The sequence below is a fragment of the Rhipicephalus sanguineus genome, chromosome 1 (genome assembly GCF_013339695.2).
Source record: "Rhipicephalus sanguineus isolate Rsan-2018 chromosome 1, BIME_Rsan_1.4, whole genome shotgun sequence".
Classification (NCBI taxonomy): Eukaryota; Metazoa; Arthropoda; class Arachnida; order Ixodida; family Ixodidae; genus Rhipicephalus; species Rhipicephalus sanguineus.
In genome coordinates this window covers 120,095,015-120,112,056 of record NC_051176.1, presented here as the reverse complement: position 1 = coordinate 120,112,056, position 17,042 = coordinate 120,095,015, and the positions used below count along the sequence as shown (strand labels likewise).

General features: G+C 42.6%; 1 protein-coding gene across 2 annotated transcripts in view; it reads right to left on the bottom strand.

Moving 5' to 3' along the window:
• Nucleotides 1–16,770, bottom strand: part of LOC119396890 (uncharacterized) — a 117,189-nt gene extending 100,419 nt beyond the window's left edge. The window contains exons 1-6 of one of the 2 annotated variants that reach the window (XM_049416131.1): nucleotides 16,743–16,770; nucleotides 16,476–16,573; nucleotides 14,189–14,301; nucleotides 13,640–13,718; nucleotides 13,476–13,567; nucleotides 2,581–2,766 (exon numbers count right to left, since the gene is read on the bottom strand). In XM_049416131.1, the coding sequence (XP_049272088.1) occupies nucleotides 2,581–2,766; nucleotides 13,476–13,567; nucleotides 13,640–13,718; nucleotides 14,189–14,259 (428 nt within the window). In that variant the 5' untranslated portion in view covers nucleotides 14,260–14,301; nucleotides 16,476–16,573; nucleotides 16,743–16,770. The other variant, XM_037664253.2, reaches the window with a different exon arrangement.
• Between the last annotated feature and the right edge of the window lie 272 nt (nucleotides 16,771–17,042).

Below are 17,042 nucleotides of genomic sequence, written 5' to 3'. Positions count from 1 at the left end.
TCATTATAGTGAAGTTCGTTATATGGAGCTTTAACAGTATTTTCTAATATGGATGGTACAACTACTACCAACTGTTGCAAAAAAGAAACAAAATTTGTTTTCACCAACCAGATATGAAAAAATTCGGCAGATCCCACGTACCGCGAGAGTCGATGTTATGCGAAGCATGCGGCAGGATTGTGACTGTGGCGTAATTTTTTTATTGAGTGAAACGTTACAAAGTGGTGCTAAAGATTTGTATAAATTTTATACGCATGCATATAAGTTGAAGAGCCTTATATGAGTTATATAACCAGTTGTTTACAGTTGGGTAACGCTGCCAACGGCAACGTGGGTATTACCAACACCAGAAGCAGTAAGCTGATATGTAGTGCTTGTCCGTATGATGGAGAACGTACGCACGTTTTACGAACCCATGTGCATGTGTGGAAGAGGTTCCTGACAGTTCTTGAACAAGGTGATCATCACTGTGGTCAGTAAGCATGAAGAGCTACTCATGACTTGTTTTTGGATCCCGTCGTGATCGCGGTGACGAGGTGTCCATGTGTAGTGAAGTACGAGGTATAGTGCAACTGTTAGAAATCATGGATGCCTCGGTCATTTCGCACAGAAATTGTCTGTCGATAGAGCCGGCGACATGTCGGAACCAGAAGTCACCCTTCGTGTTGGTGAGGTATAGGCCGTTGAGGCTGGTAGGCATGGATAGTGCTACATAGACCAACATCAGTGGATGGCGTTTGTCGTATTCGTAGACTACCTGGGTGTATGTGGCCTACGTGGCCTGGTCTAACAAGCGGCTGTCAGTCAATATGGCATCATCCTCGGTTAGCATGAAGCCATCGCCCAGCCTCGTAAGAATTGAAGAGGACACTGCGCCGTTCTGGCGGACTAAGTGCACTTTACGGTGCGATGATGTGAATATCATACCTAACTTTCGTTAATGTATTCCTCCAGGGTCGAGCAATGCTTCAATGCAGCTTGCTGAATCATAGGAATACAAATGTAATGTTTACTAGACTGCTATAAAAGCGGAGCCAACACCGGAACCACAGACGTTAATCTGATATGACGCCTGTATCGTAGGAGTATCATGTAGAGTTTATTTCTTTCTTGCAAAATTAGATAGCCAGCACCATAAGCACAATTGACGTTTCACTGACATTACGCCTGCATAGGCTGTTTTTCCAAACCAGTTTATATACCTGGCGCGGCTCTGTGGTAGAGTACCTGATTGACACGCAGAATACTTGGGTTTGATTCCTGCTGGGATCCTAATTTTGATTCTTTCCATTCTTCGGGTCAATGCTGCCGATGTAAGTTACCAATGTCTGTTCTCGCGTTCCTGGGTAGTAGATAAAAACTCTCAATCACCTGTGGCGCATACCCATACACCGCGGCCCGTGGTAAACAGGTATGTGCCACACGTGTCTGAAGGAAAGGGTTTGACGACGTACGCGACAGGATTTGCGTGTTATTCGTGTCATGACCAGACAGTCATATATGTCAAATCTTCTTACCCTCCCGTGCCAATTTTGGTCTACACCAAGTTAAGGAGGCGGTCATGAGAGCACCCAGACTTAGGCAGCTAGATAGATAGATATGTAGATAGAAACGCTCAAAGTTCCCAAGGTTCATTAAGAAATGCTTCGCATTTAAAAAGCAAGTTTGTTGTACAGCAAATTGGTGCATTGTACAACACTATTGCTTTACAGCAACACATACTATATGCAGTTTTTTACGTAATAACCCGAAAGATGGATAGCTCCTTGGTATGTTCAGGAAGCAGCGGCACCAGTGTGCATGTCACTATTGCTCCACGTAACAAGAACAGCCACACACTCAACACATCATAAAATTCCAAGCAAATGCCCCCTCCAATTTCACTGCCAATTTCAAATTTCTAAGCCGTTCCAGGAAAGCGCCTCGCCCTTGTGAATCTCCCTTGTGAGTCAAATAGAATATTCGAAGTTTCAAATATTCACACACCCCTACTGAATACTCTTGTCTGTCATTCATCCCCAGCACACTCTGCATATGTAACCTTTTATATCACAACACGATGTAGCTGGTAACTATGGAGCAAGGAAAGGTGTCGAAGCAATCAAGAAAATTTGTAAAAAATCTGCGCAACAATCAAGCCTGTAGTTTTGAAAGAATTAAGAAAGTGTGCAGGAGAATGTACCCAGAGATCTGCATTGAGATACACTGACCTTGGAAAATCACCAATGCTTACCTTTAATCAGCCAGTAAATACATTAATTTGGCTAATGGAGACTCTGTAGGGGATTCGTTGCAACTACATTTTAACTGCTAGTAAGACTGAAATGGGTATAAGGTTTTACGTAAACCCAACCACACGCTCCTCTCACGCAGAAGACGCACACTCAGCAATTACGATGGTTGGGAAAAAGATCAATAAAATATTTTAGTTTTACACTAAAGTTGTCTGCGAGATATGACATTCCTCAATTTTTTTTCTCTTTTGGTTTGCAGCATATAAACCTTCATTCAAAGAAAAAAAAAAAGAAGGAGATGCTGGAAATGTTACGTGATTACCCCTTTCGGCAATCCAGGACATACCTAGACTGTGAAGCCTGGTTAACAGGTGAAGGTGGCTCTGGAGTACTTGAACGGTTGTTGGCCAAGTCTCCTGCAATCTCCGACCGATATGGTGTACTCAAGCCACTGCCTGAGCACAACGCCATCCGGAATCCAGAAATGCTGCCTGTGCTTTGTTCTGTGCTAGTCCTAGTCTTCAACAAGTCTCTGAAAAAGAAGTATAAGATTGGGCACTACTATGGAGAAACAGCTGAAATTATTAGAAGAACTGTTTACAATAATACAATACAGACTGTCCAACTTTCAGTGCACTTGTTTTGTAACAATAGATAGCTGAAACTTTATACAACACAATGCTTTGTTCCTCTTATACGAAATGCAAAACTAAAGCCTTTGGTTGGCATATTATGCTGCAGGAGGCTTGTTGTACAATGTGATTGTAAACAACACAAGGAACAAGGAAAGGGGCCTGCAATTAATTAGCGTGGTTTATGCAGCTAAAGCATGCAGTAAATGAGCTGGCATTATAGCTGCCACCTCAATTGGCATGTGATAAAATTTGTGAAAAAGGCATCTTCTAGAGATACGTCGCAATTCTACATAAGAGACCTGCATGGTTTTAACTTCGGAAATTCTAGCGTCTCCAGAAAATTCAGAATAAACATACAGACCCCAGAATTTCGATATCATATTTCAGTGTGCTTGACAGTTTACAATGATGAGGATCCAAACAGGGTATGACTTAGTATAGACGTATCTAGTGTAAGCTAATGGTTCTTCGAATGCAGGAGAGAACCTTAAGTTCTGGTGCACAAACCCTAGGGCCCGATTCACGGCATTAATAATAATAATAATAATAATAATAATAATAATAATAATAATAATAATAATAATATTAATAATAATAATAATAATAATAATTAATAATAATAATAATATAATATCTTGCATTTTGCATGCCAAAACCACAATATGATTATGAGGCACGCCGTAGTGGAGGGCTCCAGAAATTTCAACTCTCGGGTGTTATTTAATGTGCACTGACATTGCACAGTACACGGGCCTCTAGCATTTCGCCTCCATTGAAATGAGACCACGGCGGCCGCCATCGAAGATTCATGGCATTGGTTACGCTTGTTACATAATGTGACAAACGTTAGTTGTTGAAAATGGTTATGCCAAGGTATTTATACAATCCTATACAACCATTCCTGTGCCAAGGACAAGTCTTATTCCACAAGACTATTTTTTCTCCAGTATTATAGATTATTGATAAGTGTCCAAGGATTTTTGTTCATTCACTGGATTCGATGATCACGAGGAAGAATTCTGCACTCTTGCTGCCTCTTTTGCACTGGCATGGCCTGATGTAAACATTGTGACGCTGGTGCCTTTCTTGAAAGAGTAGTAAATTTGAGCCTGTTGGTATTACATTTAGCATCTTAGGGCACTAATTATAAGCAGGTCATAAACATCTTTAATATATTTGTGTTTGCTTTGTGTACAAGAAACTAATGTATCTTCTATTCAACACTGCAAACAATGCATTGTACAGCCACCAACAAAAGCACACTTTTTGAGTCCTGTTCCAAGAAATATCAGAACATGAAGAAAAAAAAAGAGAGCAACAGACAGCAAGAAATAAATGAATTGCCAATTTTAGAATAACAAATAATGTTCACAACGGTTTAATCAGAATACAAGCCTTGTTACTCAGAGGAGCAGAGATGACCGCGGGTTCAGGCTAAGTGAGCCAGAGGCCCGCACTGGCCATCACCTCGTCTTATCTAGTACACCACTGCTCACAAAGGCACTGAGCACAGCGTGGCAAAATACAGTTCCATCTAGACAAAACACTTCATTTGTCGTTGGTGGCACCCTAGCACAGTACAACACCTGCTCCCAGGACGGTGGAGAAGCAAAGGGGGCTTCCGTGCCACAGTGTAACACAAAAGGGGGGTTTCTAGCACATCGCAGCGGGCAATGGCTTGCAGCAACACACTGCCAAAGGAAAAGTCCCTTACGGCTATGCTGCATACTCTCACGATGACCAATGGGCTTGTTCACAAGAGTGGGGGCAAAACTCCGTACACGTGGGCCTCCAATTAGCTTGGCATAGTACGGCTCAGCATAGCACCAGGCACTGCTCTTTGGCTTAGTGTTCGTAACTGGATTCAGCACAAGGCACTCACCATAGGTGCGAGGCACCGAAGGCGATCAACAGTCCGAGCAGGGCCGGCGGACAGGAGAGAAAGCATGTGCGCACCTATACTCGGCGACAACTTATCTTGACAGTGGCAGGAAGGCTACGGAGGCAGGGCATTTTGATTTTGCTTGCTCGCGTCGTTAACGCAGGGGCGGAAGCGGGTTCAGTCTTTTGGAGCAGCTAAGGGAGCAGTAATGTTTTGGAGCAGCTTTGGAGTATCAAAAGGTGTGTTTTCGAGCAATGCAAATTAGTTTCGAAGCACATTTCTATTGTCAAACATCACTGTTAATTAAAATTTTATTTCTGGTAAACCCAAAAAATTCCAATGGTTTTTACCAAACATCCAATACTGATGAACTGACCACACTTGCCACAAATATATGTTTCCATGATTAAACGGACCGACAACTGGCCAGAACGTGGGCTAAGATCCTGGTATAAATGAAAAGTCAGTAAAATATAGTGACAGATTCCAGCATCCTTTTAGCGTTGTGAGTAGGATTTATATTTTTAAATCGTGTGTGAAAGTAACAAAAACCGGTATGTCGCACAGCCTAGCAGAAGAGCCTTGAAGCTTGATTATGAAGTTTTCTCTTAGTTACCGCTTACAGAGCAGTAACTAAGAGAAAAGAGATAAGCACTGCTTTGGATAGGTACATTTGAATACCGTAAACTTTCGAGCAAGTGCCCCTTCCAATTTCACTGCTAATTTCACATTTTCATGCCATCCTGGGAGAGCACCGTGGTTGTAATGCGTTATGCCCCGCAGGAGAGCAAGAAGACTTCTGAGGAAGTCCACATGCACCCTTTTTAACAAGGGTCGAAGGCGCAGCACTTCACCCTTCTTAACACGTTTAGAAAATTATATATACACGAAAAATGTGAATTGGAGGAACTTATCGATTGTTCAGTGTACATTTTAGTGTCATATTATGAGTATATTTTTCTTGGAGAACTAAACAGCACGTTTGCGGCTGCACACGGACCCACTACGTCATCGATGCCATGCTTACTTTGGAAAAAGGGCATGCAGAAAAGGTGGTGCTATCTAAGAACTGGAAAGAAAAGGAAGGCATTCTTGCAAGTTGAACAATAAGTGTATTTCACCTACGACTTCCCGCAACTGTTTGAGTCTCACAGTAAATAAAGTGGCATTTATTGAAGTACTATTTTTTGGCGAGGTAGCAGTCATGCGCTTCGGTTCTGTAGCTTCCACAGTGCTGTCAAGAAAAGTTGTCGCCGAGGGTAGTGCTGTCTGGGGGGAGAGGAACAGCATATCCTACATGCGCGTTTCCAGTCACGCCCAATCCTGTGGCTGCCAAGACCGCACTACAGCGCCACTATAGAGAAATGGCTCGTGGCAAACAGTGCATTTCGCTGGCTTGCCCGCCATGTGCCATCGCGGGCGAAATAGGAAAGGTAGGCAGCAGAAATGGAGGATATTCGCGCAAAAGCTACAGGCGTGCCTCGATTTGCACAAGATTTTGTTGGGTTTCAGAAAAAAAGAACAAAAATGAAAAAGGGTGATAAAAAAGTGGCTGCAGATGGAAATTTAACCTACATCTTGGCACTTACACATGTTATGTCCATACTAAATACCACAAAGCTGTGTTCCTATCCATTTTGGGGGGCATCTGTATAAGAGTACTAAATATGGTGCTAGAAAAATGGACCTGGGCGGATCATGTAATGCACAGGACAGATAAGTGGTAGTCAATCAAAGCAATGGAATGGGTACCACGGGATGAAGAGCACAGCCAAGGATGGCAGGAAGTTAGGTGGGGTGATGAGATTTAAACATATGCAAAATTAAAACAGAATCTGCCTGTGCAATACAGGGTAAATTGAACATCAGTGGGGGGGAAGCCTCTGTCTGGCTGTGGACATAAAAACAGACTGATTATGACTAGAGCTAGGCCTGTGAGTGTTATACCCATGCCACAAAGGCACAAAATGTGGCATTCAGTAAGTACAGCTTGAAGTTACTGAATGACACTTTTTTTCAGCCGAGCTGGCACACATCCAAATTTAATAACGTTTTATCTGATGATGTCAATAGCAGGGTATTCAGAAGTGAGCAATTTTAGGGCTTCATGTGCCTTCAAGGCCAGTGAAATATAGAAATAAGCATACTATGGTGCCATTACCTTTAGTTTGTTACGATCTTTTGCAACATTGCAACCGGCTATAGCAACTATGGCCACTGCATGTCGAATCTGATGGCCAGAAGGACTTCAGCAGCACTATCTAGGGACCCTGGTGGCGCCGTTCATATTGAAGCTATTGCAGTGCCACACTGAAGAATCCACCAAGTGCAACCCCTGACACGAGAATTGTTAGACGTGCTTTGACATGATAGATGCTATTTTAAATACTTCAATTATACTTTACTGCGCAAGATATAATGCAGAGAGTAGGCATTTCGTAGTCAAATGAGTTGTGGTGAATGCATTATGTAGCGAACGACATTAAGGCAAAAGACCTTAGGTTTGTCCGTGTGGTATCACATAAATGGCATTAAAATGTAAGGCATTATGAAGTAAATGCCATTTTCTGTGTGTATGGCATGGGTATTAGCCAGTGACACCACTCGTGGCCATTGCAACAGATGTAAAATATTTAGTCGACCACAGATGCCACACAGTATTTGAACTTGAAGGAAAAGAACTGGACAATAAACCTTTGCTACTTGAAGGCATCAAACCACTGAGATTATAATCCAGCTATATGTAATGAATGAGATGAACTTGTGAACAGCTCAATTTTCGTTAGTCACAAATATGAAGCCAACAGACAGTGAGGTAAAGCAGTAACTAAACAACTTTTTTTTTAGTTGAAACAGAAATGATCAGTTAAGAGAAAGATTAATCCAAATCTTTGCATTACAGGTGTGATTATACGTTTACCAGCTGATCTATTGCGGCTCCACTATAAAATTCACCGTCCTGGCTATTTGTGTATACAAACACTCAACCTTCTCATGGGAGTGTTAGCCACCACGGTCATTAGTGGTGTCATGCCACAAGGACGTCTCACATCATCAAAACAAAGATTTTATAAGCCTTTCATAAGTTCCTCTGTCATAATGCAGGTGGGTATCTATACGAGATGGCCGTGCTGTCCACCTGAGACAGCACACTGAGACATTGCTTCATCAGCTGTCAGAAATTCAACTTAGAAGTTTGAAGAACTTAGAAAGTCACGGGATTGAATCCTGTTCACAGTGGCAGAATTTTTATCGAGGCGAAATGCTAGAGGCACACATACTGAAGAACCCCAGGTGGTCGAAATTTCCGAAGCCCTCCACTACGTCTCATAATCATATCGTGGTTTTGGGACATAAAAACCTAACAATTATTATTAGAAGTTTGTGCATATGGATGACTTTTACATACATGGCACAAATATGCAGTATTCTTTATTGTACAAGCCACTTCTAGAGACAGAAGTGGCAGGGCTGTTAGGATGAGTGCTCGCAATATAAGGGCAAAAATCTACTGTGCACATTACAGAGGCCTCATATAAGCAGCGTTAACCGCTGCAAAATTGTTATTAAAGCAGCACTGACATGAATTTTAAATATTTTCTGATTGTCGCTGCAAATAAAAGCACTGGTGTTGGGAACCCTAAAAAGAGTATTGTGGTGCTTGGGAATACATCAGATATGTGTTTAATAGCGTTACCTTGAAAAGACACTTTCGGTTTCGATATTGAGTCGGCGGTTTCTCAGTGACATGTCATGGCGGTGTGACATCACAGGAAGACTAACTTGCAACGTACTAGCAGCAGATTCGTCATCTGCAAGTGGTGCACGTAAACAACGATAAGTTAATTGACGTCCAGTGACCTCAACAGTGATTTCTGCAATTTAGGCTGCAGGCATGATGCAGAGTTTGCAAACTTAGTGGAACTGAGTTGACTCGTCGCGATAATGTCCACCGCGGTGGGGCTGGCTTGCTGAAGTTCAGCGATGATAACTTTAAAATCAAAGTAACATATCTTATACGTTTTGTCTGACTCCGGTGTTTGGAGAGCGTTAACACTGCCAGGGTTGCCACTGACTTTCGAGTAAATGTCGCCAAACGACGAACAAAAAGTAGCCAAAAGTCGCCATTTTTTTTACAAATTTCGCCAAAAAAGTCGCCATTCTACATGTGTGTGGCATACCTAGCAATAAATATTTCCACTCACGTAGAGCCCCGCAGAATACAGTACCATCCAAGACCCTTAAATTATATTGACGCTTCTCAATGCCAGTCATATCGCCCGCTTCACCATGGGAGTGCATGGTTCTGCTTCTCCGACTGCAAGATGTGCGTGGTGGCGCAAGGGTGAATGAATTAAACGCTCATGATATCCTTCCATCCCCGCCCGCTAGTTTCAAAGGTAAAAGTGTGGTAAACCTTGGGCAAAAACCGTGAAAGCGCTGTTTGTAGACAGCTTTTACTTTTATATGAATTGAAAGGATTACAAGGTTTATTGAAGGTAACGACAGAATTCTTACACCTTTTCAGTGTGAACTAATATGATACCGGACGCCACGGACCCCTCCTTATAGTCACTTATATCTACACACGTCAATCCGTTGTGTTATTAATGAACAGGTAGTCAATGTAAAATGTTATATAGCAATTGTTTTCATTGCACACGCTCACCGAGAACAGTGGAAAATGCCTGAATAAATGTTTTTTGATTACACAAATAGCCGCGTATCCGCCTCTCTTCGCTATTCCGAAACAGTCTTTACGAGTTGAATTGGGGGTACTGAAACAGTGAATAAATTGCCTAGCTATTCAGAAGCTTTGGCGGAACATATGATCGGAACACGCGGCCAACCCGTCGTCAAGCGCCTTCAGAAGCGAAACTTTAGAGAAGCTTAAAACACCTAAAGCCATGTTATAGTCAAACACTGCCCCCTCGTGGTTTGCAAGGCAGTCCGCTTACTTATATTTTGCTAGAATGTCGCTGGGGGACGTTCCAGTGCCTCCTGCATCTGGATGAATTGAGGAGATACACACGAGTTACAGGACGGACATACCGAATGACGCGTAATGTGCACATTCTACTCGTGGGTATAAAACCGAGAAAAATACAGAGAATGTTGCCGCTCATTCGTTGGGAAGACACTGAGATTAGGATGCATAACTCAGTGGAGACCTGAGCCGAAAATCGCCAAAAATTCGCCATGTCGCCATTCATAATTTTAGGTCGCCACGGGCCTCTCAAATTCGCCAATTTGGCGAAAAGTAGCCACCATTGGCAACCCTGAACACTGCACACCAAGGAAACGAAAAACATCCCTTTTACGATGTCTTAAAATCGTGTCAGTACTCCTTTAAAACAAAGTCGAATTTTCTTTCCTTATGATCTACTATTACATGCTCAACTCCCACATTTCAAAGCATAAAATTCATAAAGAAGTCAATGCAGAACTACTACACTTTACACAAAGCCTACAAGCATTCTTACTAGGGATGAGCGAATATTCGGACACTTCGAATATTCGAATGAATATTAAAGTATTCGAATTCGCTTCGATACGAATTTATATTATTCGAAATTTCGAAGTATTCGAAATGAACGAATATATGTATGTTTAACTGCACATAACCCCCTGTAAAGGTGGTTTCAAAAATTGGTGCAGCATTGGGTTGCTGTACCGTGAAACCACCCTGCCAGGGGAAATCTGCACTGCTGTGAAGCCACACTTTAAGGTTAAGTGTACATATAATTTAACAGAGTGTTATATGGTCTTATATGCGCTAAGTGTAGAAATTTTTAACTTGTAACGTAATGTACCACTTATAACTCACACCCTACTGCTATTCAAATTTTGATACCCCCCCCCCCCATTCAAGGTTTCTTCCACTTCATTTCAAACCAAAAAAGTGACATTCACTCATACCTAGTTCCAACTCTTAAAAATATTGTGCGAGGGTCATAAAGAAAATGCTCAATTTTTCTTAATAATATGTGGTGAGTACTATTCAAACTATTCGATTCGAAATTATTCGACCAAATCACTATTGGGTGTGTCCAGATAAGATCGAACACGAGGTCCCGGTCACCATTCCCGATTGTGATGAAATTTACTGCAGGTCTAGGCATTACACCCAGAACAATGGTTTCGCAGTTAGTTTTGCGAAAAAAATTTTTGTTCGCCTGAAAAAAAATATACAAATTTTGGCCGCAAAAAACGCTTTTTCGCCAATTTCGCGATTTCTGAATTTTGAGCGCACCTAGGGAAAAAACGGTGCACTTCTTCGTCACAATATTTATTCCCCTTAAAGAACAAGTGAAACACAATCTTATGAGGCTATTATTTTCCTTGCTTGTCGAAGCACTTTTGAAGAAAAAAATCACGAACTTGGCAAATCGCACAAGATACCTGTATTTCAGGAATTTATTGCTGCAAGCACGTTAAAGTGAGGATAATAAAAATTGGTACATATTAACTTTTATACTTTCGCTCTCTTTTAAAATAATTTGTGTGGTTTTACCGCGCTCTGTTTTACTCGATAATTGGGCTGAAACCTAAGTGATTTACCAAAAACGCCGAACTTTGAGAATGATTTTCTCAAAAAGGCCATTTTTAATTTTTTTAAAAATCTCTCTGAATGAAGTCAAGGGCGTCGTCTACCATTGTGCAGAAAAGAACGTTGCATTATTTTGGTTGCTAACAAGTTATAGTGCGTCACATGTGACCATGCCAGCCTACAGCCGCGTCGTTCGTTATTGGCTGAAACTCGGATATAAGTTGCTCAAAATACTTATACGTGACATAATCACAAATCAGCAGCTTCACACCAACAAATGCGCAGACCGGTGTCATGGTTCAGCAAGCTTTGTCTTGCGATCAGCCGCTTGACAAACCCGCAGCAGCGGCCGCTCGATGCTGCGGGCACTCCCATTACATGAGTGCCGCTTCGACGGCGGATGAGCTCCGCTTGCGCGTGAAAACTACGCTAAGAGGATGAATGAGATAAGGAATGCATCACTGTGAAAGTTAAAGGCCGTTATGTGCCAACAAATGTCATAGTATGCAACGAAAACACTGCCGGCGATTTCCCAGTGAGCGCCTCCAGCAGTGCGCTCATGTGTTGCTTTCTCTCTTCTGATGGGCTAAAGATAATTAGGTTCATTCTATGAGCAACATATGACACAAAATAAAGCCATTGACATCTAAAGAAAGCTGTCATACGTGCTTCCGATGGTCGAGCAACTCAAACTGCAGTTGTTCATCTCGTGCCAGAACACTTGTGTCAGCCGGCTGTGAAAAGAAGTGTGTCCAAGTCCTTTGCTTCATTAAAGAACCGCTTTTACAATACTGCATTGTTGTGCATCCGCAGATAGAATATTCAACGCAAGTCGAGCGTTTATCACGATATTATGCGGCTTCGCGCATAACAGCAGGGGAAAAAAATACATCCGTGCTGTATTGAAGGCTCTCACTGGGAAATTGCCGGCAGTGTTTTCGTTACATACTATGAAATTTGTTGGCACTTAACGGCCTTTAACTTTCACAGTGATGCATTCCTTATCTCATTCGTCCTCTTAGCGTAGTTTTCACGCGCAAGCGGAGCTCATCCGCAGTCGAAGCGGCACTCATCTAATGCGAGTTCCCGCAGCATCGAGCGGCCGCTGCTGCGGGTTTGTCAAGCGGCTGATCGCAAGACAAAGCTTGCTGAACCATGACACCAGTCTGCGCATTTGTTGGTGTAGAGCTGCTGATTTGTGATTATGTCACGTATAAGTATTTTGAGCAACTTATATCCGAGTTTCAGCCAATAACGAACGACGCGGCCGCTAGGCTGGCATGGTCACATGTGACGCACTATAACTTGTTAGCAACCAAAATAATGCAACGTTTTTTCTGCACAATGGTAGACGACGCCCTTGACATCAATCAGAGAGATTTTTTTTAAAATTAAAAATGGCCTTTTTGAGAAAATCATTTTCAAAGTTCGGCGTTTTTGGTAAATCTTACATTTCAGCCCAATTATCGAGTAAAACGGAGCGCGGTAAAACCACGCAAATTATTTTAAAAGAGAGCGAAAGTATCAAAGTTAATATGTACCAATTTTTATTATCCTCACTTTAACGTGCTTGCAGCAATAAATTCCTGAAATACAGGTATCTTGTGCGATTTGCCAAGTTTGTGATTTTTTTCTTCAAAAGTGCTTTGACAAGCAAGGAAAATAATAGCCTCATAAGATTGTGTTTCACTTGTTCTTTAAGGGGAATAAATATTGTGACGAAGAAGTGCACCGTTTTTTCCCTAGGTGCGCTCAAAATTCAGAAATCGCGAAATTGGCAGAAAAGCGTTTTTTGCGGCCAACATTTGTATTTTTTTTTTCAGGCGAACAAAAATTTTTTTTTCACAAAACTAACTGCGAAACCATTGTTCTGGGTGTAATGCCTAGACCTGCAGTAAATTTCATCACAATCGGGAATGGTGACCGGGACCTCGTGTTCGATCTTATCTGGACACACCCTATTCGCTTCGGATTCACTTAGAACCTCAAATTTACTATTCGCCCATCCCTAATTCTTAACCCCTTCAATCAGTACATCTATAGCGTTCTTGAAAGCACCAACTACAGTTAGATGGCACAACTTTCAGCAGTATAAACAAAGGCGATGGACAGGCAAGTACAGCAAGAAATTGCTCTAAACTACTCAAATAACAAAGAAAGAATAAGAAACTCACGAATATGACTTCGATGGTGGAGTTTTAAACAGGCCAGGCCGTGAACCAGCACCTACATCGTGTACAAGCTTCTCGTTTCTGGGAGTCCGGTACTGGTAAATAAGAATAGTTTTGTGCTGCACAGAAACACTCAAACAACGCACTTGACATGCAAGCTATCTCACCTGCAGTGGATGTTGCGAACTTGACAAAGAAGTCATTTTTGTAAAGCCATGGCTGTTACTGTGCTTGTCTTTCAATGACCTGTCAATAAATATTTGGCGTTGAAACTCGAGAATACTGACATGTGGGAACAACCTTCAAAAGTGTAAACAATTTGAATGCCGATTCATATAAAAAGGCACTAGCAAGAGGTCCAAACGTGCCGTTTCCCAAGAACACTGTAGCAAGGGCAGCAAGAGTCATAAGCTTCACTTTATTTAAACTTTTTATGTTGGACTGCCTTGACTGCTATAGAGAGAAAAAGTAAACTGAAGGCACCATTATTATCCCTTCCCCTGCGTCAAGATTGGGGAGCGCCGACTGAATTCACTTTCTCATGCACTAGAGTAGTCCAGTAGGTGTACACAGCTGCAAACTTATCTACATTACTTTTTTACAGCTGAGCAGGCCCCTGCTTTCTCTCTGTAGCAATGATCGAAATGACACAGAAATGGACAAAGCTTGCGTCTAATAAAGTACAAGTACTGAAACAGCCTGCCCTTCCATGTTACCTTGGCCGATCAGAAGGTAGTGACGAGCAAGGCGAAGCAGGCGCTCGAGAGAGAGGTGTGGTGGTTTGCATGACCTTGCAAAGCCCAGAGGCACACAAGGCAGCTCAGCCCAACTGAAGTTTCTGTGCAAAAAAGAGAAAAGAATGCATCACTCAACTACAACGCTTTCAATCATTCATAGGAATAGGGGGTATGCACTGAGCCTTGATCCGCAAGGCGGCAACACCATCGCTGTGCCATCTTGGAAGTCCGTTAGTACACGCCGTCCGTGTTGTCCGTGCGTCGGCATGCAGGAGGTGTTCCAGAGGTCTCTAGTCATTTGTCCCGTACGGATCTCGGACACAGCGTGTGCAGCGAATTTATTGTGCGTGCGGCGAGTGCACGTACTGTCAAAATGGCAAACCCGCCCCTAGCGCTCCTCGTGGATGACGTCAAGTGCATACCCCCTATTAATTAGTCATGCGAATACCTGCCGAGAATATTGGGATATAGTGTTAGGTAACCACATTTGTAAAGCCCTACTGCAAGTAAATCAGCCAAGGTGACAATCTTGAACGTACAGTAAAGATAAACTTTTAGAAAGTTATATTCCGGAGTCCCTACATGCTAAAACCACGATCAGATTATTAGGTACGCAGTAATGGGGTCTCCCAATGTAATTTTGACCACTTGGCGTTACTTTATATATATCTAAATCTAAGAACACCAACTTCCCGCAGCATTTCATGGCCATTGAAGCACTATGCCATAGCCACAGGGGTACCGTGGTGCGCGTCAAGATAATCTCCATAGTTAAATTTCATGACAATAACAAACATCACAAGCAGCTACAAAACTGCGCAAACCACTCGCAATAACTTTTTTTTTTGCCAATGACTTCTGCCATTCAACGTATTTTTGCCATCAATGAGCCATGCGCTCCTGAAAAATCATATTAAATGCCCTGTGTTTAGCACGTTTCTACACTACAGTTTCCACAACAGTAGGAGTTCTTTTAACCATGCATGCAAATGAAGCTGTCTTGCAGTCAAGTATTAAACTTGGTGTTTGGCAGCAGAATTCCTCTGGCATCAAGCACAAAAATACCTAATCTAATCAGATAATAATAGTATTGATAACAATAAAAAAACATACTACTACCTGTGTGCATGATTACCAAAAAGAAAAGCAGATACAATAAATGTGAAACTTTTGAATGAAGTCCATTCGGCCACGTTATGGGACATGGTCCTTTTCCCACCTCCTCTATTATCACAGCACACACACTTGCACAACTGACAAAAAAAAATGCCATGCTCCTACAAGGAATGGGTCCAGGGCAAAAGGGGCGAGAGTCATCAAAGCATAGAGAGAAAATTGCAGGGTGTTGCATGCTCAATACAACTAGCTAGCATGTCTTGGGAGCCTGGACAACCCAAAGACATACTGACGATCAAAACCTCATACAGGTGATCAAAAGTGGCTCGTTAATGGCACTCTTGATCCCCACTATAACAAAAAAAAAAGGGAAAAAGGGGGGGAAAGTTTCAAAGCCACGCATATACAAGGATGCCGATTGGTCGTCGGGTTCAAAGCCACGCATATACAAGGATGCCGATTGGTCGTCGGGTTAAATCTTACAAAGAAATTAACGAGTAGGTGAGCCGTGGTCACGGTGCAAGAAAAAACACCATCGCCGTGGTGTGGTGTACGGCCACGGATTCATTTTGACAACCTGGAGCTTTTGAGGGTGCACTTCAAGCATAACAGAGGCGCATGCTATTCGCGAAATTTCAGTGGCACCTCAGAGTTATTTGAAACCAAAACAGCGTGAATCGCTACCTTTATCAATTGACACGTCAGAGCGAAGCAAGTGATCATGATAGGATGCGCTGTCCACTGAATTACCGAATAGCTCAGGCCATGGATAGTTGCAAGGTTCAAATTGAAACTGTCCCACAGCGGAATTTCAAGCGAGCATACACACCGTAGCGCATCCACAACAGGACGTATCACAGCCTCAAAGGCGCAGCCAGGAGTGAACGGTCCGGTGTGTTCGGCCTTTCCTCCCTCCCCGAATTTAGTTTTTATGCATTTATGTATACATGCAGTATTTACTACACATACACAAGAACATATAGGAGGGCCGGACAAACGTTGGGTCGGACCTACCAGCCGAAATAAAATCCCGACTACGCTGCTGGGACGTGAACACCAATATTTCACTGTCCGAACAGATGCAAGTAGTTCCCGATAATTTTTCCGTCGAAACAGGAAAACGGTGAAGCTTGTAATGAATACGACGTACCGTTAGTGGCGTCCAAGCGCTGCCGTTCGCAGAGCCACGGCAGGCGCGTGCACTGCAGCAGAGCGTTCCACGGGCGCGCAGGGCCACAAGCACGTAACCTTTAACGTTAAACTGGTTAAACCCACTTTACACAAAGCTTGTACAACACTATTCACCCGAAATTGCTCCCCACAGTGCGAATCAAGGCCAAAGACATTAGTCTGTTACAGAAAATATAAAATTTTGATAAACTGCGACTACGTAGATTTGAAAACGGACGCGCCTCACCTACCGACGCAACTCCAGCAACGCCAACGCGCCAACTTCGGTGAATACTAATGGTACTAATGCTGATGCCAGTGGTGCTATCCGAGTTGGCCGAGTCAAGCCGCTTCTGCATGGCTTCTGTGCCACGAGGCTCAAGCAGCTCAAGACCGTTTGTTTGCTTTAAATGACCGGTCACATTTATTAGCAATAATACAAATATAAATATAAATTTTATAAATACCATAGCTCAAAAATGAAGATTTCTAGAAGTGTGTAAATTTACTTTTTAGCGGCCGTTGCCTCCGAGCCTTGAATAAGTGA